At 40.1% G+C, this 25,419-nt stretch overlaps 1 protein-coding gene across 5 annotated transcripts in view; it reads right to left on the bottom strand.

Moving 5' to 3' along the window:
- Window positions 1-25,419, bottom strand: part of MPHOSPH9 (M-phase phosphoprotein 9) — a 63,176-nt gene that overhangs the window by 19,379 nt on the left and 18,378 nt on the right. For 4 of the 5 annotated variants that reach the window (XM_075177515.1, XM_075177506.1, XM_075177497.1 and 1 more), the window contains 13 exons: window positions 24,017-24,570; window positions 16,808-16,922; window positions 11,884-11,965; window positions 11,646-11,740; window positions 8,667-8,783; window positions 6,735-7,165; window positions 5,550-5,705; window positions 4,042-4,129; window positions 3,398-3,613; window positions 2,746-2,793; window positions 1,733-1,797; window positions 1,217-1,318; window positions 849-977 (listed from right to left, as the gene is read on the bottom strand). In XM_075177515.1, the coding sequence (XP_075033616.1) occupies window positions 849-977; window positions 1,217-1,318; window positions 1,733-1,797; window positions 2,746-2,793; window positions 3,398-3,613; window positions 4,042-4,129; window positions 5,550-5,705; window positions 6,735-7,165; window positions 8,667-8,783; window positions 11,646-11,740; window positions 11,884-11,965; window positions 16,808-16,922; window positions 24,017-24,570 (2,198 nt within the window). The remainder of the gene's footprint in view (window positions 1-848; window positions 978-1,216; window positions 1,319-1,732; window positions 1,798-2,745; window positions 2,794-3,397; window positions 3,614-4,041; window positions 4,130-5,549; window positions 5,706-6,734; window positions 7,166-8,666; window positions 8,784-11,645; window positions 11,741-11,883; window positions 11,966-16,807; window positions 16,923-24,016; window positions 24,571-25,419) is intronic. The other variant, XM_075177533.1, reaches the window with a different exon arrangement.

Below are 25,419 nucleotides of genomic sequence, written 5' to 3'. Positions count from 1 at the left end.
TACACTTTATACGCTGAAGCAGCCTCTTGTTACTTTGTATTTTTAACACGCATCCAGCTTACAAGCCTCTTTTTCTCCAACCCCAGCAATGAGAAGCTGTGTTTGATGAAAGGGAGGATGCGAGTCAGACAGAATGGAAGAGTCAGTGAGACTATTCTCTGAGAGGAGGAAGGTGGAGTAGGAGAGAAGCACTTAAAACGTCCTCGAGTGCAACCTTGTGGTACATGGGCCAAGGGTTGCAGACGTCCATGGATGCCGAAGGAAGGGGGGGTGTCAGGTACAAATTACCAGGACCCGGGCCTGCACCCCAGGGGCTGTGTGTGCGCACCCCCCCAGAATGCTTCTGTACCGGGACCCCAAATTCCTCTTGACGTCCCTGCTGATGTCTGCATTCACTTACAGTATTGTAGAATATCCAGGGCAGGGTGACGCACATGAATAATCCTTGTGGCAGAGAAGAGGCCAGCACACGGAGGGTAGTATAACATAGGCTGGAATAATTGCATGTTATACTACCCACAGTGTGCTACAAGGATCATTTATACATACATACATACATGCATTCATACATAAATTCATCCCACCCGTTTTTGTACATGTGTGGAGGCACTAACCCCTCTAACAAGCGCTACGGAATTTGCTGGCGCTATATAAATAAATGTTGATGATGATGATCCTATACAGCGACAGACACTAAATTAATGGAGTTCAGGAAATCTTAGATGCACACTATTACAGAATGCAGCTAAACAAATTTTGTAGATTTGGCTTTATTTGATTTTTTCTAATGAGACCCATCACGTGGACCAAGAGACAAAGAGTAGCACACATTTCTTCATGTGCCTCACCTGGTTGATACATATTGTGTTTCCTGTTTATTCTCCATCTCTTTGGCTCGGTTATCAAGAGTCCGGCCAGTAAAGATGGACGAGGCTGTTCTAGACTTCAGGTTACCAGTTGTGTGTATCATTTCATTACTTGGTGAAAATAACAAATTAAAAATAGAAAATCCATAATAAAAACCAAAGAACAAACAAAAACGACAAAATAGCTCTGAATTATTGCTTATTTCTTCCTTACACATAAGCTTTAAGAAAGCTAGTTTAAAATAAAGCTTTGCATTGGTAAAATAATTTTACAGCATTGTACTCACAATTATGAAACAGAAAGCTAAATTGTGCTCTACAAGCAATATCCAACATCCAAATCAACTTACTTAGGATTGGATGACCACAACTGGCTTTCAGTAAGATGATGAAGTTTCACCATGCTCTCATGCTCCAATTGTTTGGTCTGCTTTTCCAGCTTTGAAACAGTCCTGTTTAAAACATGAACAGAACAATAAAAAAATTAACCAGCAGTTACCAGATTTTCTAATTAGGTTTTAGATTTAGAACCCACCATACATTTACACTTCTGCTAGAAGTGTAAACGTTTTGAAGTGAAGTGAGTATTTTATTTTGCCCAACAAATAGTTTTAATACTGTTTCTGCTCTCTCTGACACTAAGATTTCAGCAATGTAAAGTAATATTTTGCAAAACTGTCTCTTGAAGGGTTTAGATCACATGAACTTTGGCAATTGGCAGCCCATTAACAACTACCAAGAAAGCTCTTGTCTGAGGAAGAGAGACCAATGCTAGTGTATCGGTCAGCCAGAGCTAAACATTTTCCCTGCAAAGTTACAACATAGTCATGCTATTTTATAAATATATTTTCTAAGCGACCAATTACCTTCTGAGCTCATTCACTTCACCATGTGTGTCACACAATTTGTTTTCCGTTATACTTAGCACATCCTGAAAATAAACAAAGAAAAGCACAACATCACACCTGTACTTCAGCATTTGTTCCAGTGAAAACTTTTATAGCTTCCTATATTCCAAATAATAATTGTGCTTACTACAATCCAGTATTTAGGTTACACATCACTCACTTGTCACAAGGAAAAATAATCCAGAACCATTTAATACATTTCCAGAATGGTTAATGTTAGAAACGGAAGGGACAAAATGACCCTGGTATGAATCGTTATACTCATTAAAAAGGATTTTTTTCCACTTTAGTGGCAGGGTATATATATTGCCCAACATTTAAAAAAAACAAAAACAAATTTGAACAAAAGGCCCCAATCACAACCCACCATAAGCCACATTCTTGCAGAGCCATATTCTTTAAAAAAGTTAATCACCCCCTTTCAGGGACCAAGCATTGGAACTAATGGGAGATATAGGTGTACACACAACTAGATCAATACATTGGTTAGCTAATTCACAATAGAAAAGGCCCACCACTGAGGACTAACCTAACAGTCTGCAGTACTCTCTTGTACTGTGGAACTTTGCTGTAGAGCTGCACACAGATAGAGACAGATTCAAATAAGCGCAAGTTGCCACTGGCCATCGCTTCAATGTCAGGCTGCGCACCTTGCTAGCTAATACGGGCTAAAACCTCCACTCTTTTTCCCTTGCATATACTGGACATGAGTGAAAAGGAACAGAGATTTTAGTAAAAATTCTAATGCTATGTGTCTCGGTGAACTGTTCCGAAAACGCATTGCATCCCTTTGCCCCAAACTAAATCTGCCCCATAGAATACATTTCCTCAAATGAGAGTCACTTCTTGACTCGATGGCTGCTCTTGGCTACAATTCTCTCCACTCCTTAAGGTGGAAAATCCTTTTATGCAATTTAACATTCTTACAATATACCAAGTATAAGAGTATAAAAAGGGAAAACATCTCTTACTTTTACTCTTTCATGTTCTTTCCCAAGAGATTCATATTCCAACAAAAGCTGGAAAACAAATAGGACAATTAAATGCCAGCACTTCCTTGAAAACACCACAACATTTTCTCTGTGATCAGACTATACCAACTGACTACAATGTGCAGTAAAGAATGAGTTGGCAATTTCAAATACCTATTATCATCATTTATTTATTTATATAGCCATTATATTGTCATTCACATCAGTCCCTGCCCCATAGGAGCTTACAGTCTAAATTCCCTAACACACACATACATACTAGTGTTAATTTTGTCAGCAGCCAATTAACCTACCAGTATGTTTTTGGAGTGTGGGAAGAAACCGGAGCACCCGGAGGAAACCCACACAAACACAGGGTAGAACATACAAACAAAACACAGTTAAGGCCCTAGATGGGTATTGAACTCATGACCCCAGCGATGTGAGGCATAAGTGCTAACTACTGAGCCCGCATGTAATCTTTAGGATTTACTTTATGTATTATACAAACAGGAACAATATCAGAGCTTTGAAGTGAAATAATAATAATAATAGTAAAAAACAGATCTCTCAAATAATTATGTCTGACAAGTCACAATAAACAGTTACAGTTAACTAGTTGTTGTATTGATGGAGGTAATTTTCAACTTACATCTTGAAACATTTTATGTTCTTGCTTTATTCGTGCTTCTTGGTCGTCTGACTTCCTGAAAGCTCTCTCTAAGGATTCTTCAACTTCCTTGAGCCTGGACTGTAATCGGCTGATTGCATTTTCTTTTTCTTTGCTCCTTTCTCTCATTAGTTCAACTTGTTCTTTTAAATCTTTTGAAGTGTTGTTAGCAAAGTGGTAATGTTCCTTCCACTCTGCCTAGGAAATTGTTGCAAAATGGAAATAAATACATGTATATTAACATTTCATTCAACATTGTAATGTCACCTAGATTGCACCTCCTGTAAGGAGTTAAATAATTGCTATCCTACGCTAATGCACTGTGACCACAAGTAATGTAACCACCAGCTGAGGCCTATAATGAGGCTGGCCAGCATTACATAACATTAAAATGTAGGCATTATTACTATATTTTAAATTGTTTATGCCATTTACAAGTGTACCCACTGCCTACACTTGGTGGAGGCAGCCAATCCGCAGATAGAACCACTGATCACGACAACATATCGAATAAATTCACTAGAAATTAGTGACATAACTGAGGCATATATTAAGCCCACCAAATGACAGCCTCTGCTGTGTATCTTTGACACTTAACCTTCAACATAATTAAGCTGAATTCTTACCACTTGTTTTTCCAGTTCATTGTTTTTGTTCTCAAGTATATGGATTTGTTTGCTGGCTTCTGTTAAAGCTCCTTCCATCTGGTCACATCTAAACAAACAAATACACCTCAGTGGGGGAGTCTAGAAATAATTTCAGTATGCATACAATAATGATTCATACAGGGAAACAAAGAATAATCAGCTGTAAAATCTTTCAGACAATGAGTATATGATAAAATGGCTGTCAGCCATATATTATATAAAAAAAAGTGTTGTGTAGGGACAGAGAGCTTGTAATACAGGGTCTGGGCTGTGTCCCCCATAGTGTCAGTGAAGGGGATTTAAACAAGTACAAAAAAAACACCTTTTCGCCATGCTGAACATAAAGTAAGCAATGCCTAAAGAGTTACAGCCTTGAGGACTTTCCTGCCAAAGGCAACCTCTGCTGAAGTGGGAAACATATGTAGAGACAACTATGTGGCTGTTCTGCACACCTGGTCCATCAAGGCCCCATGACACACCACCTACGTTGTTCAGCCATTACAGTTCAGTGTGCCATAATTGCAGGGGCACTAGAACCACCTATACCATGTAGGACAACCTAATGCCTGTCCAGTTAGGATCGACTCGACCCATTGAAGAGAACCAACTGGGAGTATGAATACCGGAGCTTCTGGATCCTGGAAATGTACACTCAAACAGCGACCAACATCAAGAAAGTGAAGAAATGGCATCCTAAGCATTTTGAGAATAGGGGCATACAGATGACACCACCAATTCTTAGTTAATATGGAACTGCTAAACCACCTTTGGTTGAATGAAAGGTACCATTCAAAGGACCGGCTTGTCTTCATAGAAGAGACTGGTGTAAGAGTTGGCAGCTTGGAGATACTCATAACCAAAACAAAATTTAGGAGAAATGAAATCTTCCAAGTAAGTACAAGGAGACCAAAGAGAGGGATTCAATAAGTTAAAGTCCCAAAGAGTGAAGTGCGAAAAAGGAGACTGAATGCAGCTAGCCCTCTGGCTGTTGACACCTGTGGAGGAGTAAGAGCAGAGGAAGAAATTTGAAAGACTAGGATGAGAAGGGAGCCACATTCCTTGCAACCTAAAAACTATGTATTTCAATCCCTGTGGTAGACGCAGTAAGAGGAAGGTTTCTGTACCTCGAGCATTGTCTAAATCAGAACGTATAGAGGGACATTTATAAAAACTACAGCAAAAGGAGACAACACGAAAGGAGGTAAATAGTGTCACAACAGCAGCCAGATTCTAACTGCATCTAATGCATCGTGGTGAGTTACCTTAGATATGCGACTCAGAATTTAGGTACTCATTTAGGTTTTTATGTGATACAATTACTGCTAATTAAGGAATTTAAATGCAGTTCTTGATCAAACACTTGAGCAAAAAAAAAACCCATTGCGCATGCATAGGTAAGTATGTATAAATAAAGTAACAGCACCAAAAGGTGTCGTAAAACACACAAATCATTAAAAATTAAATTTAAATGTTCAAGCTGTCATTACCGCTCAGTCAGACTGCTGATTTTCATCTCATCTTCAGAAGTAGTGGACTTGTTATTGGCGACTAGCTGCTGCTTTAAGCTGGAAATCTCAGACTCATAATACTCTCTCAGGTCTGACAGGTGTCGGGCATGCTTTTCCCTTAAACTTCGCCGGATACTTCAGAATAAGAAAAAAAAATAAAGAAAGTGTAACAAGAAACCATCAAGTCAAGACACCAACATAATGGACAGTTTAGGACAGTTTTGTACTAATACAAAGGCTAATTCTGTCATGTATTATAACTCCCCTTTTCAATCTTACAAGAGCTGCAACTGCTTAATTTATTTATTAAAAGTTTAAAAACCATATTTAAGAAAAAAGAAAAAAAAAGAAAAAAAGAAACAAAACCCACAACAAACACCTTTCTCTTCTCAACAACGCATAACCTTGAATATGATGTATTATAGAACAATTACTGCAATCCAGAACGGTCTGTAAAATCCTCATTAAAGAAGTCAATATGCAAAAAAAGCAAAACAAAAAAAACAGTATGTAGTATTCAAGTCGCCCTTTGTATCCCTGGGATAGATAGGTACAGTAAGCATCAAGTAGCAACAGTTTATATGTATGTAATAAACCACTAAACCCTGATAAATACTCTTCCACTTTATCGATATAAATAATGCCGTGCAGGTGACATAAAACAGACTCCCATTATTAAATATTAAGTCTTTGCTGATGACTAGTACAAACATACAAACAGATGGTTGACATAAAAAGTACTAAGTTCCAGGCTGACTACTTTCACACAAAGCATGAACTCCCAGCAGGCTCATCATATCCATTAGGAGGTATGATTTTCTTTATACCTATGCTATTAATGAATGTTGAAGTGAGGAAACTGAACACCAATTATTAGAATAAACATCTATGATACTTGCTTATTAAACATACAATAACATTTATATGAATACTTAAAGACTATACTTCAAATGCTTAACCAGTATACCTAATTTATATAAGATTATCAGTCTGACATCTATAAAATGGCAATATAGGGTCCATCAAACAGCTCCTTCCTTCTGACAGTTTACAAATGGTAAACAATTAAAAACTGCAGGGAAAAAGGTATATGGACTACACTTCATCCTCTTGACAATAGCTTACTTACTATATATTTTGTAAACCGTAATAAAGAACACCTACTTGGAAAGCATTACAGGGTGCTCCACAGATAGGATGGCAGAGGAATACTGCATATTTTCCTCTGCCACTGGTGACTGAGGTATTGAGCAAGGAGTCAAACTATTCACGTCGTCCTCTGTGCAGTTCATCCTCTCATCACCACTAGAGTCTCCATGACATGGTTGGGAGTTTACATTTCTCCTTCCTTGGTATCTGGTACGTTTCCACTCGTCATCTGGTACAGCACTGTGAGGAGACCTATTTGAGGAATAGCCCAACAAGGAGGAGACAGTAGAGGCAGATTCTTCATCATAACGATTAACAGCAGCATTTTCCGAAATAGAGTCCGGAGTTACAGGGGCTGTGTAACTCTCACTACATGGTGTAGCAGGTTTAGAAAGGAACATATTGTGGGGAGACTTTTTGTGTAGAGTTGGGTCCAACGTCAATACCTAGAAAAAGAAACATGGTAAATATTTTTTTTTCCTTCAAGCAATGAGTTTATTTTCCTAAAATATTCATTCACTGAGAGAAAGAAACAAGTTATTGTTTTATCTCACAGTTCCAAGCCATGACAGCATCAACTTCACTTGTAATAGTTGCATCCTCTAACATTTTTCATCACCTCAGAGGCAACGAACAAGTTTCACAAGCACATGCTGAGAATGGTTAAATACAAATTAATCCAATGCTTGACAAAAACGGTTAAAAGAAACAAACAAATGACTGCCACCACAACAAGAAAATAAAAACTAGAAAAATGGATTAATGACTGACACATAGTATCTGTATAATATACATCAACCTAAGAATTGCTTTCCATCACCCAAATAATCGACTGGGCTCGCCCATAGCATTATAAACCTTGGGTGAAATTAGACTGAGCTCTGCATTCTACCCTGATTCCCTATAAGGGATCTCAATGGACCTCCAACCATTTAAGCCCGGTATACCATAATATGTTAACCTCCACACTAGACTCCTTGATGGTATGGGATAGGGCAGTAGTCTTAAACAAAGAAATTGTCCTGCCGATCCGAAATATATCTACAAGGCACTGAAGTATGGTATTCCGAACCTAAACCTTTACTCTTGACACAAGTGGATTGATTGACTACATAATTTAGTATCTGCAGACTCCCCCTATCATTTCATTATCTATAAGAGCAATTTAACCTACCAGATACAGAACTCTTTAAGTACCTCCAAATAAGGCATTTGGTCTCTGGAAATATAAAAGGACCCATATACCTACCACCAGAACCATTTTTTCCATCCTTACAATGGACAGTTGGAAAGGAGGTATTACGTTTTGGTACCAGTTATTATTAAAAAGCCAAATTTGGCCCCTAAATCTCCTCCACAACTTCAATGGGAAGAGGACCTAAACAAAATGTTTAAATTTGAACAATGGAATCAAATTTATGTCACTTCCCATCAAATGTCCAAATTCACGGTAAATTATTGAATAGAATCTACCTCACTCCTGATATACTACATAAAAAGTGGCCCTACTGACCAATGAGAATTTTGTTGGCACAACTGTAACTAGACAAGTAGCAGGAATTTTTTTAAATAAATATCTGAATAAATAAATAAGGTTCTTTTTACCCTCTCCAGATTTCTGTCCAATGCCCTGCCGCCCTTTAATCTATGCAAACCTAAAAAGACCACATGGCTTATATTTATTAATGGTATACAAGACAATTTAACGAATAATATGTCATGCTGTGATTCGTCGCTTCTAACTGTGTGAAAAAAGAAAGAAAAGGATTGCTTTGGAATTGCTTTCCAGTTAACCTGGCAAATACAATCTGACCAATTAGTTAATGTTTCTATGTAAGGTATCACACAATATTACCATTCTGATAGATCTTAAAATTAAATCATAGTCATTAAACTTTTCCCTTTGTTCACACAGCGCTGCTTAGCAAGTTTACATGTGAAGAGTACCTCTGGAGGATGAGTGTGCTCAAAGGGAGAAATCAGTTCCCAGCCAGGGAAATGTCCACAGTCTTTCTGCTTTTGTTGATATATATCAGTGAGAGATGGAATCCTTGCTTCCTCAGGCTTGTGATCATATTAAAAGAGAAAGAAATATGTTTATATGTATATATAAAAATGTAATAGCTAGTAACTATAACTCCACATATTAAACGAGGATTTGTTCACAAATTATAGGTTGAGTATATTTGGACTGTTTCCATGTGTTTTGTGCACCAACCTGAGATGAAGAGGCAGGTACATTCAATAAAAGGTTAAGCCCACCTGGAACCGTGAAAGGTTTTCCCCAATCTTATTACATTCTCATTTGTGTTACATATAAACAGCAATTGGTTATTGTAGGTAAACAACTTTGTATCGGTCAGTCTGATGGGTCCTGACTGGGGACAGAGGAGTGGCCGCATTCTCATGTGTGAACGCTCTCTCTGTGTACAAACCAAATGTGTGTTTAATGGATACTGGAGATGTAAAATCACTAAGCTATTGATTCCAAGGGGGCAGTACACCTTCCAAACTGCAGGAGCCAGCCCCTTCTGGTAAAGGTGTAAAATGCCTAAACCCAAAACTATCCTCTCCCTAGTTACCCAGAATGCTCCAATGTGGTTACCAGGGGAGGTATAAAGTTTGATGCCTGGGAGAACAAGAGGTATGTAGAGAGGGTAACTAGCTGGAGATCACTGTTCTCAATAGACAGTGCTTAGGAAGGAGGAATCTATTAGTTGCCATGGACTCACATTTTTGCACAAGGTGTGTGCCCGCCTTAAGGTGACAACAGGCCAGAACTGCTGCCACAGCGGCAGTGAGAAAAACAAAAGGACTGACCTACTGAGGAACAACCCCAGCTATAATCGCTCATATGTATCTGGTGTCTCTTCACTTGTATAGTTTGCCTCCTGTTTCTTGCATTCAGTAGGATTGTGATGTTGGAGGCTGAAAGGATGGTAAGATTTATTTTTTTTACTCCGTTTTCTTTCAGAACAGCTAGCGGTTTAACCAGAGTATAGAGATCTAAGTTTTGAGCGAAGGTTTCAAACCATTAGCCAAGCCATCCTGTAGAAACACATGGAGATGGACCAATTGGTAAGAAGTCATTGGAAAGATTATATTCTCACACCAAGAACTGTATGATCATTTTTCTTTAATTCCTTTTCCCAAAGCTGGCATCCCTGGATGCAAACACTTTGAACTTGTAGAATCTGGTAAAAGTGTGAACAGAGGACCAGGTAGTCGACAGACACAGCTGCTCAGTCGAGGCACCATGAAGCACCGCCCAAGAAAAGAAACACATCAAACTGGTGCAGTGAGCCCAAAAATTGTCATGTACAGGATGCCCATCTCCATTATAAGCCTGACTGACTACAGCCGTAATCCACCTAGGATGGTAATTTTAGAAGTGGTCCAACCCTGCTCCAGTGCATCATAGAAGACCAATAGATCCTCAGTCCCGGGCACATTCTGAGATCTATACACATAAATTCGTAAAAGCTCTGCCCACATCCAGAGAATGAAGAGAGCCCTCTTACACGGAGGACCCACTCTTTGCAAAAGCCGGAAGGTCAATGTCCTGCTTGATGTGGAATCTGGACACCACCTTAGAAAGAAATGTTTGGCATGAAAAAAAAAAGAAGAAAAAAAAAAGAGGAGATTTGCAGGACAAAGTTGCCAGCTCTGAAACTATTCTAGCAATAGAAATGGTCAAAACAAATACAATCTTCCATGTGAGAAATTGAAAATCAACCGAATCCAAGGGTTCAAAAGGAGAATGCTGCAAAGCATTCACCACTAAGTTTAAATCTCAAGGAGACACAGGAAGTAAACCCTGTATAAACGATTGCACATTTGGCATTGGAGCCATGCGTCATTGAAAGACAACAGAGAGCAGACCCCTGAACCTTAAAAGAACTAAGGAGCAAACCGGCGTCCAGTCCTCTTGTAAAAACATTAATAACCTAGGCAAATGAAAAGAAGAGGTAGGGAAGCCGTTCCTTTCACACCAGGCAATATACATCCTCCAAACTCTATGATCATTTCTGCCCAAACCCAGACACCACAACGGACATGCTGCAATGGAGAGGACATCAGTTTACCAAGCTCTTCAAGGCCAATCTGGAGCAACCAGAATGACCGGAACGCCCTCTCTCTTCACCTTCTTCAAGACCCTAGGAAATATGTTTACAGGAGGGAACAGATAAACCAGCTGGAACTACTAGGGAACTGACATGGCGTCTCTGGGACATATAAACCAGGCACCCACCACATATAATCCAGGCATCCTCTTGGTACCTTAGATTCAGCACTCCTAGCAACGACCAGCCTTCCATGCCGTGCGCTATAGAACTTGCAGCCGTTGTCGTGGACACTGGGGTCCACCAATGTGGCTACAGAGAACAGTAAAACTAAAAAGGCTGCCAAGCAGCCCCAGGCAAAAAACAAGACCTGCATCACTGGACACTAAACTGAGGTCTTGCAGTAGTGACTACAGAGGGGGGAGGAGCTACTGTGCACCATTAAGGAAGTCTTAAAGTGCCCACATGCTTGGATCCCTACACCATACCCAAATGTACCTGGTGTCCCTCAATGGATGCCTGAGAAAAAGCACATGTGTACTCTATTAAAATCTTTTACTGTTGTATCATAGAGATGAAGTGAAGTATCTTAAAATTAATGTTTAACCTGCACTGGGTTTCGTCAGTATGTCCTCGTTTAAAGTTCTGAGACAATTACCAACAAATCTAAAAAATACATAACGAATCTGTGCAAAGTGTTTGGGAACTTAACATTTCAAATTTCTTCTTAAAACAAGATTTAAAAAGAAACACCAAACACACACTACATATCTCAAATCTTCCAAAAGTGTAGAGCCACATTTATAATTATATGATATGCAAATTAACTGAATTAAAATTTTATAGTAAAGGGGATGCATACCTCTTTGGTGGGAAAAAGCTTAGAAAACCCAGCTTCAAATTTTTCAGGTAAAGGATGGTACATCTCCTTTTCATCCAACATCCAGTATGTGAAACCTATTTAACATACCATGGGACAACAAATTGTAAAACAGTGCAATCAGTTTTCATCATTATACACAGAAATACTTATTTTAAACAAAACAACAATTTAAAACAACAGCACTATTTTATCTCAATATAATTGTAGTCATATTTACCGGATCCAGCAGAAAATAAGGAATTTGTACTCTCTGTGCGATTGAGGTAAAATGTATTCGATGAACCATCTGTATATTCAAGCTAAAAAGATCAAATAAAATTAGTCACAATTATAACAAATAAATATTTTGTAGAGCTTTGACAATTACCATTTCATAAAAAATTCATTACCACACCGCTATTGCTTGGGGACATTTTCCACTACTTCTTCCGAAAGTATTAAAAAAAATAATTCCATTTTCCCTTTCATATACTGTATGTGGGAAACACAAGGTACGTCCCAAAGCTGTTCCTACAGGAGTGTACGTTCAGAAGCATTTGTGTGCAGCACCTAACGTTCAAAATGGACAGTAAAAATGTTGAATTAGTAATACTATGTGAACATGTGTAACGAAGATCAGGTTTACAGCCAAGGTCCTGTGCCACATTTACCAATCTGGTAGAATGTGCAATCAAATGTTCAGAACAGGCTTACCTACCCCAATGTAAGCCAAAAGATTACCGTAGTGATCTCTTTTGGGCACCAGAGGACCAAAAAATCATTCATCATTCACACTTCATGAATTCTAAGGACATAGGTCCTCAAAGCTCTGACAGCGTCCAGAGAGTAAAAAGAGCCCTTTCTTTACGCAGACTTACCACAGTCTAAGGCAAGAATCCCAATGTCCTGATTACAGTTGAACTTGTAAACCAATCTGGGCTGAAATAAAAGTTTCCTAAGAACAAACCTGTCTTTATGAGATCTATAAGACAGAGCCCAAAGCTTCAAAACTCTCCTAGCTGTGATGACGGCCTACAAAAAGGTAGGTTTCCAGGTAAGGAACTTTAACTGCACCAAATCCAAGCGCTATAAGCACCAGATTGAGCTATTAACTATTAATAGCTATTAGCTGTTAAATTTGTGTGATGACAAGCCCCCTCACTTAACAGATCTGGTCTTTGAGGCAGACACCACCAAAATCAACTAAACGCCCTCTGTTTACCTTCTTTAGGACCCACAGAAGCATAGCTACCAGAGGGAACAGGAAAAAAGTTACAAGGTTATAACGTCTACCAAAAATGCCTCTGAACCCTTGTCGTGGAGCAGAAGCTCCCCACTTCGTGGTTCAAACAAGATGCCATCATGTCGACATCTAGCTGACCTAATCTATCCACAATCTACTGGAAAATATATAAATAAAAAGGGATCATTCTCCAGGGTGAAGGGCCTGTCTGTTGAGCAAATTCGCATCTCTGCTTTACACCCCAGGAATGAATAGAGCCACGAAGATCACATCTCCACTGCCTTACTGACCCAAGCCAAAACAAAGATGGAGCTAAAAAGGAGGCTATTCCCGCCATGTAAATGAACTTAATGGTGACTTCAATCTTCTTATGTGCTATCCCTTTAGGTAGCAGCTTTCGGAATCAGAATGAAGGTGGTCTAAGACAGTCGTGAGAGCTTCTACCCTAGTTGGAGTCTCTCATTTCACTGTATTATTACAAGGGAGTGTTAAGGGCAATATGGCATGTGATTCTCAACTACTAGAACTGCTTTGCGAGATGTTCACCAACAGCAGCCCCCTTTCTGAGGAATTATATATATTTCACAATACTCAGTTGCTCCCAGGACTTAAGCATGGGTAGTAGTAGTTGCTCATTTCACTATTGCCCAGTGGAGTGGACAGAACACGATAGGCGTTAGTGAGCAACATAGATATTAAAAGCAAAGTAGATTGAGAATCAGACTGGCAAGGGTAAATGCAGAGTAACAGACACGCCAAGGTCAGGAGCAGGAGAAAAAACAGTTCCTTTAAACAAGTCAGGGGTCAAAGCAGGTAGAGTTATATATGCAGATCCGTTTACATAGCAACCAGCTGAATCAATGAAGCGCCGGCTGCATGAGAGGAGAGGATGCTACTCTTCTTGTTGCACAACTAGTTCAGAGCGTGGCGGCGGGCATACTGCACATACATGAGACTTAGCACAATACACTAACGCTTAATAAGGACAAATGCTGGAAACAGATCATTCATGCGTCGGTGACCACCGCATAATTAAACACATTATGGCACAATCTACCACTGGCTGACAGCGAAAGGATGCCGGTTATAGATCTGACATATAGCAGTGACCATAAAATTCCTAATCACATGAGGACACTGGTAACAGATCTGGTATGCAGTGGTGATCACCATATACTTGGTACATTCGGGGTGTAATCCACTGTTGCCTGACAAGAGAAAAGACGCTTGCTACTGTTGCTAGGCAACTGATCTGGCATGCTGTAGTGATCAACATACAGGGAAAGGATAAAAGGAACGCAATCAGTAGGAGACCTGAAACCTGTTTTTGTCCACACTTCACATTAAATGCTTTCCACTAAGGCTTTACTTAGGGAGAGAGGGAAAATGTGCATTCGGCATCTTCCTCAGACCAGGTAAAGGGAATTTGGTATGGCACTTTGCAATTCTACCTCCACTTTGGGATTGTCGACTGCCAAGACAGACACATGCAAGGAAAGAAGGTGCAGATGGAGAGGGAAATAGGGGATAAGGAGCAGCTGCTCTCTGTGCTTCTGCTTCTTTTAGTGGCCTAGTCACTGTGAAGGAAGCCCACCAAGTAGGGAGGTACTGCTTAGGGCCCCTCTGTCATCCCGTGCCTAGTGTGGGCTGATATGACAGCCTTCACCTGACTCTCCTGTTACCTATGACTGTACAACCACTCCTACTGGTCACTACTTGTGAGTATGTGGGTACTTTGATATCTCTACTGACACCAGGATTATGGTACAACACAATCTTATTATAAGGTCAGAACTATACAGAATGAGACCCTAGATCTCAACTGAAATAACGGACAAACATCAATTTATCTAGATCTCCCCAATGGTTCGGAACATTGACCAGTTGATTGCCAGTCTTATACCCCTAACCCTTATAAAAACTATACTCTAACTTAACTAACCTACACCTGACCTAATTAAAACACTAATGCCCTATGCTAACTTCCAACTAACTTAACCAACATAACAATACTAAACTATGTTATGCTAACAAAATAATTTAATCTATCTATACTATACATGCTTAATAAAATAAACTAAACAGCTGTCTCAAGGTACCATTGGGTTATAGTGATACAGTGCGGAAGCTTTCAGAGCCAAACTTAAAGTGCTCAAGCTCCAGTACAGCCTCTACACCCCAGTGTTTCCAGTGTCCTCCAAATTGATGGAAAAAAAAGTGGAAAATACAAGAATAGAATGGGCATAATAAAAGGAGCAAAAACAGGTAATATAGCAAAAGTTGGTAGCAAGAGGATGGTAAAGTCTGGGGTAACAAACAGGGTATGAAACAAAGTGGGTGGAGGAAACAAGATGAAGGAGAATGCTGCTGTTGAAAGCTTATAATCTACAGAGTATGGATTGGAGAGGTTTAGGTGACATGAAGAGGGGAAATGGTTAGAGGGTTAAGCTGCTGCTTTGGTGAACAGATGAATTTTGAGAAAGTATTTGAAACATTGAAGGATGGGGAGCCGCAAAGGAGAAATCTTGGTGATAGGAGGTGGTTATTAGAGGGGAGGTGAGGCGGCGGTCTTAGTCTTAGTAGAGCGGCAGTGTGGGAGGGAGATCAGGTCAGGGATGTAGGGGGGAGAGCAGAGGGCGAGAGCTTTTTATGTAAGGATGAGAAGTTTGAATTGGATTCCAGTGGAGAGACTGAAAGAGGGGGGGAGCTGCGAAGCGGCGAGAGAGGAAGATCATCATTAGTTGTTTATCTAGCGCCACTAATTCCGTAGCGCTGTACTCACTCACATCAGTCCCTGCCCCATTGGAGCTTCTAGTCTAAGTTCCCTAGCATACATACACAGACAGAAAGAGAGAGAGGCTAGGGTCAATTTGATAACAGCCAATTAACCTACTACATGTAGGGAGTAAAGGAAAAGAATAACTTGAGGATGATATAGTGGTACTGTCAACAGTGAGGGACTGGTGCAGAGGAGTGGAGATTGGAATAAGTTGTTCAATTTTGGAGGAGATAATGGAGAGAGTTGGAAATCTAAATATCTGAGAGAGGAGAAAGAGGAGACATGTATATTTGGATGTTGTTGGCAAACAAGGGGTACTTTAATTTGAAGAAACTGATTAGGTTTCATGTGAGGAGTAGAGTGAGAAGAACAGGGACCCGATGACGGAGCTTTGAGGGACACAAAATGAACATGGGAGTAGGAGTCAGAGAAGCAATGGCTGGACAGAAAGTAAGAGAACAATGCAAGAACAGCATCAAAGGAAACAGAGATGTCCAGAAGGATAAACTTGGAGATATAATCCCTGCATCTGGCAGAAAGAAGATCAATGGTGACTTTGATTAGGGTAGTTTTTCTGGGGTAGACGCAGAAACCAGGTTAGAGAGAGTGGAGGAGAAAGTTGTCGTAAATCAAGGTCGCAAGGAGAGTGTAGATGAGCCGAGAGGCAATGTAAATTAAATTAGAAGGATTCAATTCAATGTGGAGGAAGTCAGTGAGAGTGCAAGTCTTCCTCCACTGACTTTCTTCGGTGTGAGAACAGTTTTGTATGAACCAGGTATGTTTTGAATGCCCTTGGTTGTGGTTTGGAGCACCGGAGGTCAACACAGATGGGGGGCGGAAGAGGTGAATGTTTGGTTGTACTTGGAGACAACCTGGTTGGGCCAGGCCAGGGTGCTACTTGGAGAGAGGAATGTTTCAAGGGAGGAAGAGAAGATTGCAGGATCAAGGGCTTCAAGATTGTGTTTGATGAGTGAGGATTTGAGGGAGAGTGCCGGAGGAGAGGAGGAGCTGGTTGGAGAATGGGAATGGATGAGAATGGATAGTTGAAATCGAAAGAAATGAGATGTTCATACTATAAATTTGTATACAATATATAATTAGAGTTAAGTGTTAATATCTAAGAACACGTCTAGAACTTACATCTTTTTCAGGGTGGGAATTTGACAGACTGGATAGAGTAGTGACCTGATCCATTTTGGCAACCTTCTTATAAGAGGTCAGTTTCTGCTTCTGAGCCCAGGTTGTCAGCGATTTACTGAAAAATAAAATAAAGTAGTTAGTTCTGCCGAAGAAAAACAAAAGGTCACCCTACATTCAAACCCTTCCCTCTGGTACCAAGATGCTTGCCGTCTTCTGCCCCTTTATCAACTCATTTATTGGGGCGTGATTAGGACTTGCTGCATGCCTACTAGTCCTGTACCCATCCCTCCTTCTAACCCTTCCTTTCCCATCCGCCCTTCCTTCTATTCCTTAAAACAAAAACACATGTCTTTGTCTTTTTTGTTTAATGTGTATGTGTTAATGATACCTGATGCATTTACCTGTCATTTGAACTGTGAGTGTTTGTGTATACTTTTTCTCTCTGGAAACTTTAATAAAAAAAAAAAATAAGTTACAAAAAAAAGGTCATTGGAATTTTCTGTTGTACTCACATTGGCATACGTTATATTTATTTTATATCTTTGTTATATGCTGGTCTGTATATTCAATTTTGTTTCATGGTGCTGTTCCACTAACGTATGTATTCTTATGTTTGACCACAAAAAAGTCAGCTATACAGATTTTCAATACAACTTATAGGGCCTGCTTCATTAAGGAACTTAAATGAATACATTTCTTATTTAAGTCTCCTAAATACTGATTGTTTTTTCATGTAGCACACAAATACTTGATAGCTTATTTGTACACTGAAATTTAAAGTTGATATTTGTGCGCTACATGAAAAAACAGACAGTATTTAACTTATGTGTAAAACAGAAAACTAATTTTCACCCCTTGCATTGTAACATGGGATTGAAAATATCCAAAATGAAATGGTATCCTCTTCCCCAAGCAAGAGCATGCTCAAATCCTGTCCTGCATCTTCCCTCCATTGATGCCAAGAATGAAGATCTCCACCCTCTTTGTCACCTATCACTCAACCCTATCTTCTAAGTTATCAACAGTCTTTAATTTTCCTCCCAGTCTTAACATCTAATCTCGCTCACTCTCCCTCCCTCCACTTTCCATCATTAGTAAAGCATGTAGTCATTATTTCTATTCTAAAAAACACAAGTTCTTGTTCAATTTTGGAACAGAATAATAGCCTCTCTTAATATCACCTTTCATTTGCAGTTGCATCCCCATTATGAGGCCTTACTTTTTGCCTGCTTTGACAAATGGAAGGAGGAATTATCAGATAGGCAGGTATTTCCTTTACTCACGATTGTTAGTTGTGACTGGATCATTTATAAATAACTTGGTATAAATTTAAAGAAAATACCGCAGAGCGCTTATTTATATAATTGCCAATGCACTTATTTTTGATATTTTGTATATTTTGATATATGAAATCGTTATTTCTGAGACCAGGATAGAAAGGTTGTTTTTCTGTTTTAACCTTGCTAAAGGAAATGCCTTATTTCTGATGTATATATCTGATACAATGAGCCTTTGTTTAGAAAGTCTTTTGTGTATCGTGTTGTGGGGGAATGACTTGTTTGGGGTTTGTACCTTTCTTATGAAATGTGTATTCTACAACTGTTTGAAGAAAGGACTCATGCTAAATTCATGTTAATTAGACCTTTTGTCTTGCTAGTAGACTTCCTGGCTCTGAAATAAGATGCAGCAAATCACAGCAAGGTTTTTAAGATATCACAGATAAGCATAAATATTGTTAGCTTTGCAATGCAAATAAATCCATGTTTGTGTAAACACATGACATCCGGGTTCTAAAATTAGCTCAGACTTCAAGAGGGCTGGCTTATCCATTGAGGCTGTGTCCAAACTATATAAAAAGCACTGGCTTGTATTGAAAAATTGTTCTTCTGATTTCATCTGGCCTGATCACTGGTACCTTTAACCAGTGTAAGATCAAATAAACATCACTTGCTTCAAAGACTTGCTTGAAAATATCTTCCATGCTGAAAATCCTGTGACCTACATATTAGACCCAAAATCTAATCCGTTCCTGGCTGTTTCTGGAGGTTTGGACCCAGCTTTTCCGGTACCACCACTCTGCCTGCTACCCTGGTCAGTGTGATAGGCCAGGGAGGACACATCCACAGCAACCCTGATCTGTAGTAAGAGGTCAGAAGTACCAGCCCAGGTACACCAGTAACGGATTACACTCGCTGCGTCAGTTACCCAGAAGAAACCCGGTACTGGATGCCTGTAAGGAGTTCAGTTGTGGCAGCGTTTGTAAGCCCCTCCTACTGCGGCAAGAGGGCGCATTTAGGATAACGAAAGGGAAAGGTGGCAAAGTAAGCCCAGCCGAGTCCCAGCAACAACAGACAGGGTGGCATAGGCGGTCCATCCTGTCACAGATTTCTGATGGCAAGTGGCTGGATAACCCCAGGCTGCTTTTCGCGCACCAGTCAGGAGAGCAGAGTTATTCAGAAGCGGAATAACTGCAGCCAGGAGAACGCACAGGATGTCTAAATACAGAATGTCCAAGGCAGACCTTGAGATACTGTGCCAAGCAAAGAAGTTGGAAATTTCTTCCACAGCGACAAGGAGCGAAATGAAAAAGGTGTGGAGAGCCTGGGAGGCGCAGTACGGGTCAGCAGAGGAGGAGGCTGACAGTGACCAGTAGGAGATGTTAACTTCAAACCTAGAAGTACCTCCAGTAACATCCCAGAACACTGCACCTGTTCCTAGCAACAATCCCCTCCCACAGAGTGAACCACTGATGCAAGTTCAACAGCGTGATGAGGGTAACATTTCTGTACTAATGCAGCAGCTGGGGTCCCTGGGAGACAAAACAACTGAGGCGGAGCAGTTGCATATCATCAAGTTGAGCGGCAATCGGTGGGCACTGCCTCCTGCAGCAGCACGTGAAGTCATCTGCTGCGCCCAGATTGGGATTTCTTCACTTTACCAAATTTGATGACACTGTTGGAGATATTGATGGACATTTGCAGGCGTTTGAAATGTCTTGTAGCCTCCATGACTTGCCCAAACAGGAGTGGGTAGAGTATCTGGTTCCCACTCGACAAGGTCGTGCAGTGGAAACTTATCGCAGAGCAGCCCCAGAGGACTGTGCGGACTACAACGTAGTAAATAGACCCTCCTTAAGCACTATGTTATTACCCCGGAGACCTACTGGCAGAAGTTTCAGGACTTGGCTAAAAGCACTCATATCAGCCATGAGGAATTTGCAAACCAGTTGCGGCAGTTGGCAATAAGATGGATTAATGGATCTGATGCCAATTGCTAGAAAGAATTAGTGGACTTAATTTGCAGAGAGCAATTTCACCACCAGTGCGCACCAGAGGTGAAGGAGTGGGTATTGTACCATATCCCAGCAACCCTGGAAAAAGCGGCCCAATTGGCGGATCAGTATGTGGCAGTGAGGCCACACTGGCAGAAGCGCCAGGTTAACAGCCAACCCCATTGGACGGTACAAACAGGGGGACATCCCTCTTCTACTCACCCACAAAAGAAAGTACCTAACCCTTCAGGTACCATTCGCCAGCCACCGCCCCGCCTTGTCCCTGGGAGTTATCAGAGACCACCGGAGCCCAGGCTGGAGAAGAAGTGATACAACTGTGGGAAAACCTGTCATTTAAGGATGGACTGTCCCACAGCCCCAGCACCCCAGACTCGTGCCCCTAATCAGAGTCCTGGGGCCCGGCTGACTTGCTTAACTGGCAAAGGTGAGCCATTAGAGACTGTTTCCACCCCTGCCAGCCCAATGGAGTGTGGCATATCTGAAGGTAACTCAGCGGAGAGAGTCACCTGTGTGTCCAAAAGACCCCCCCAAAAACATGTGGAGAAACCTGCAGTTGGTCCAGTGGGACCCCTGCAGGGTGAAGGACTGAGAGCCTCAGGGGCCTCAATTACTGTTGTGAGTCACCATCTTATTGATCCTGCAGCAGCATTGCAGGATCGAACTGCCAAAGATACTGTGGCAGATGGACTGGAGAAGGAAGTGCCTGTAGCAAGGGTGTATCTGGACTGGAGAGTTGCGAGATGTTGCCGTGGATGTGATTTTGGGCAACCGGAGCCAAGCTGCTAAGCTACAGTCTTCAGATCCTACACCTGCAGCACCCAGCCCAGAGGAAAAGACCACAGCTGCTAGAAAACTGCAAACACCAGGAAACACAGCTTCAACCGGCCCAGAGAAAAAGACCACATCTGCTATTTCTTACACACATACATACTGTCACGATAATGACTCTTGTGGGTGCCACTGACTGATAATTGGCGCATCTAAACAGGGAGGCGCAAAGTCTAACGCACCCCCGATATTCACTAGGGACCCCCGCAAGGAGGTATGGACTTGACTGTGGTAAAACACCAACCACTGCAAATACTGCTCTAAACCAATTTAAAAACCACAGCAGGCTCGGACTGGGCTGCCGGGGAAATGATTCCCATGAAACTCTGCTAAGGGGTGAAAGAAGCATGTGCTGAGCTCTGATTGGAGGAGCCCATCACATGCTCCTCTGGCCTGTGAAGATCAGCAGCAGCCTCATGGGCTGTGCCTTCTCTTCTTTGCCTGGCCAGGTGACTCAGGCTGCTTTGTGTGAGTGCAGTGTTGTTCCCAGTCTGCTGGGTCTCTCCCTCTCAGCACCTTCTCCAAGTTGCTGTTCCTCCCTGCCCTCAGCACACATTCTCCCAGGCCAATACTCCACTGTAATTAAACACTCCACTTTTTCAAATTTGACACAAATGGTCCAGGGTCAGGTTAGGTTTGGGTGGGCTTAAATTATTGACCAAGGAGCTTTCTTCACTAAGTAAAGCACACCCAAACCTAACCTGTCCCTGTAAAAGGTGGGCCTATTCAACACAATTGAAGTGTCTTTCCACGTAGAGTATCTTTTCACGCCTGTGCAGAAGTGGGAGCAGGTGCTGTCTGTAACATATTGTCCCCAAACACACCTGAAGAGGAACGTGCACTCCTCTAATGAAGGGAACTGGGAAAAATATTGTTTTGTTGATTTTCTCAGATGTGTACTTCCTCAATAAATACAATTTTCATGAATCACTCAAAACTTAAAGCTCTTGTAGCAGATGATCTCATCATGATCCCAAAATAAAACTTTGGGGACTTATTAACAACAGTATGAACAATTTTTTTGAGATTTAAAAAAAATTTAAATATGGCTTTTTGAGAAAATCTAAATTTTGATTTTAAAAATGTTATATTTTTATTTTTTATTAAAACATGATGCTGTGCTACATATAATATGAAAATACATAAAAATAGGTTTAAAATGAGACCTTGCCCAACTCTCTAGCTGAATCAGGTGAGCTACAAATGCAATTTAAAAAACGTTAAAACCAAGTTTTTCGTGAACTTCAAAACCAGTGTACATATTAGCCTAAGATTTGGGGGTTTTCTTTCCACCCATGATAGCATTTATTATACCAAATTTAATTGAAATTAGAGAATGTATGGTGATTTGATGTGAAATGGCCCATAACTAAAAGGAGTTACTAAATTTATATTTTATTGACGTAAATCAGCATATGATAAAAAATATCTAAAGAGAGTACATCTATGAATAAACACAACATAGCATATTAACACATTCCTAAGAAGTAAAAACAAAGATGCAGATATTCCTCTGTCCATGAATTTCTCACAATGTCCGGTATAAAAGCCTTGTTGGATACCAAGAATAACTAACTTCACATATACAGAGTACAATAAGACAAGACAGATATGTATGAAGAACTGAAAATAATGCAGTACATTATTGTAATATTTCTGAACAATCAAAATACAAATTTATAACTATGATCAAGCTTTGGCGTTACAACTACAGTAAAAACTAAATACCTACTTTTAACTCTACTTTATCAATACTTTGGCCTACCTGACATCTCTATTTCAGTACACCGCATGGCAAAAAACCCACAACTCAAGTTTGCTGCTTAAGGGTCATCCTCGACTGACAACAGTCCTTTATTTATCATATGCAATCTATCTCCAAATTTCCATAATACACACACATCTCTCAGAAATCAGTGCAAAAACCTTTATTCATGCACACAATCACTATTCACTTCTTAGTGTTCTTCCTCCTTAGACAGAATTTCACCTCTACAATCGGTTTTGAACGCAGCAGTTAAGACTACATTTTCCTTTCCATATATTTTACTACTGCTGCTGCACTCTGCCATTCCCTAAGTAAAATATACAAATTCTTCTCTTCAATTGTCTCCAAATATCAACCACAGCTCTACCTCTCTGCTCTACCCAAGATCTGAGCCTCATATCCTCACTCTTACTTGCTTCCATTCTTGGTTACAGATCTTGTTTTGGATTGCACTCACTCTGTGGAATTCCCTTCCTCATACAACAAGACATTCCCCATGCCTCCAAACAATTCCTGAAAACTCACCTCTTCAAGCAAGCTTATAAAATTCTATAACCATGTTCTTAACCTCCGTAGGCCACTCTACCTGATCGTCACCTCTACACACTTCAGCAAAACTTAAATGTATTCTCTTTTTATATTCAAATAACCTACTGGCACTAAACAGTATTTACTATTGCAATCCAGCCGCACCAATATACAATTTTGGGCACTTAATTTCATGTATCAAACTCCCATTATCCTATAGAGTGTAAGCTTGCACTTGTGAGGACCCTATCTCTCTTTGTTAATATCCAGTATTATTTTATTAAGTTATTTGTTTCAATAGTAAAGTGATGAAGAACATGCTGCAGTATAAAACTAAATGTTAATAATAATGCATTATGCACAATATACATCTAAAAATGAAAAAAAAAACACATGTTATACCATTCTCACTCCACACGAAAGCACAAAATAAATCCTCTGCATGTAAGTGCCCTGACTGTTTTGAAAGTTGACTGCATATTTACACTTACTCCTGGGAGGTTTCTATTATTCAGTTCCTCTGCCTTGCGAGAGCCCACGATGAAAGGAAGCTATATAGGGGGTGAAGCCTCCTGGGAATAACTATACAGTAGTATGTGGCCAACTAAAGCAGAGTCAGGGCATTTGCAAACTGCACGCACTGTTCTATGCACACTCAGGTGGAGGGAGCATAGATAGAAAACAAGTTTTTCAACATAGTCCGTGAATGAGTAACTATGTTAAAACAAAAAATTATTCTAAGTAGTAATGGCAGGTTCTCTTTTTAACAGTTATTGATATTTGCCCCACTTACCCTGTTGGTTGGGTTTTCTTTCTGACATTACTTTTATCACAGTCTAAGTGGGGTTCTAGATGTTCTGGCAGTTTTCCTTCAGATGATTTCTCAAGATGTGGCAAATGACATTTAGCACCAGGCATCAGCATGAAAGGACTTTCACTTTCTATAGGTACGTGCTTTAAATTATTAAGTTTCATTGACTCCTGAGTCCTGCATTCTTTTAAAGTCTGTTTTGCAGTCAGTCTCGTATCCCTTGAGGTATTTTGACTGCAGCTGCTTAAACAAGCGTTTGGCTCAGAGGCAGAAAGAGTCCCATAGCCACTGCTAACAGATGTATTCTCCAGAAAATGCTCCTGTGTAATAAAAGCTCTTTGTTGAATATCAGGTTCTCGAAGCAGATGGACTGGGCTGCTGGTGTTTTCTCCTCTTTCTGCATCCTGGGTATGTTGTTCACCAAGCGTTTTTGGAGGATGGATCCCATGAGTTAAAATGCTATTACCTGTACCATAATTCCAAGGAGAGCTACTTCCCTGTGACTGGGCCAAGTGTTTAATTTCATCACGGAGGAGCTGAAAATGAAAAGACATTAAAATTTGTAGTGGTGTCATGATATATTAATGAAAGCTTTTTATATAATGCAGTTTTTGTGCAATCAAGTAGAATTTGATGTCAACTATTCTTCTAATTATAGAAATATGCTAGAAAATATGCTGCTTCCTGCTTAGATTCTGTAGTCCTGAGTATTTAAATTCAATGGGAAATGATTATTTTGCTATATATGCAACAATGTAGATAAAAAATACCATAAGAAGCTGCATGGCTGACAAAGCATAACAATCAAAATAGCTGAACCTTTACATAATACACACATATAAAAATAGGACACCAACATTTCTGATAAAAAAATTTTTTTTTTTTCAAAGTATTAGATAATACAATTACAGCTTTCCTCTGGTAGGTTTGTATTAAATCAGTTATAGGACACACACACCATTCTGATTCTATTGTTTGTAACTTTGACCTACTTTAAGCAAGCCTGTTAATTTACCTAATGATTTAATCATCTAGGTCTCCCAAGTACAGTGACACTGATGTTTATCATTTGAAAGAGTGTTTGGACTGTAAACAATAATATTTGCAGTTTTTTGCAAAGTATTGGTATTTTTATGTGTTTCTTTTCAGCACTAAAGGTTTCAGTGAAAACTACTTCTACTGCTGGCAGAAACGAAGGGCCCAATACAGGTCTGCGCACAGACAGAGCCTGGTAAGGCATAGGACTTAACCATGAGGCTATTTTTTAGTAAACTGCAATATTAAATTAAACTAGTTTTGAGACAGTTGTATTATATTTCTGGACTGAGACCAAGTTTGTGGGCGTTTAATGCTGAATGCCATAGTCTAAACCTAAGATTCAGTGG

This window comes from Mixophyes fleayi, chromosome 1, assembly GCF_038048845.1.
Source record: "Mixophyes fleayi isolate aMixFle1 chromosome 1, aMixFle1.hap1, whole genome shotgun sequence".
Classification (NCBI taxonomy): Eukaryota; Metazoa; Chordata; class Amphibia; order Anura; family Limnodynastidae; genus Mixophyes; species Mixophyes fleayi.
This window is presented reverse-complemented; position numbering and strand designations above follow the sequence as displayed.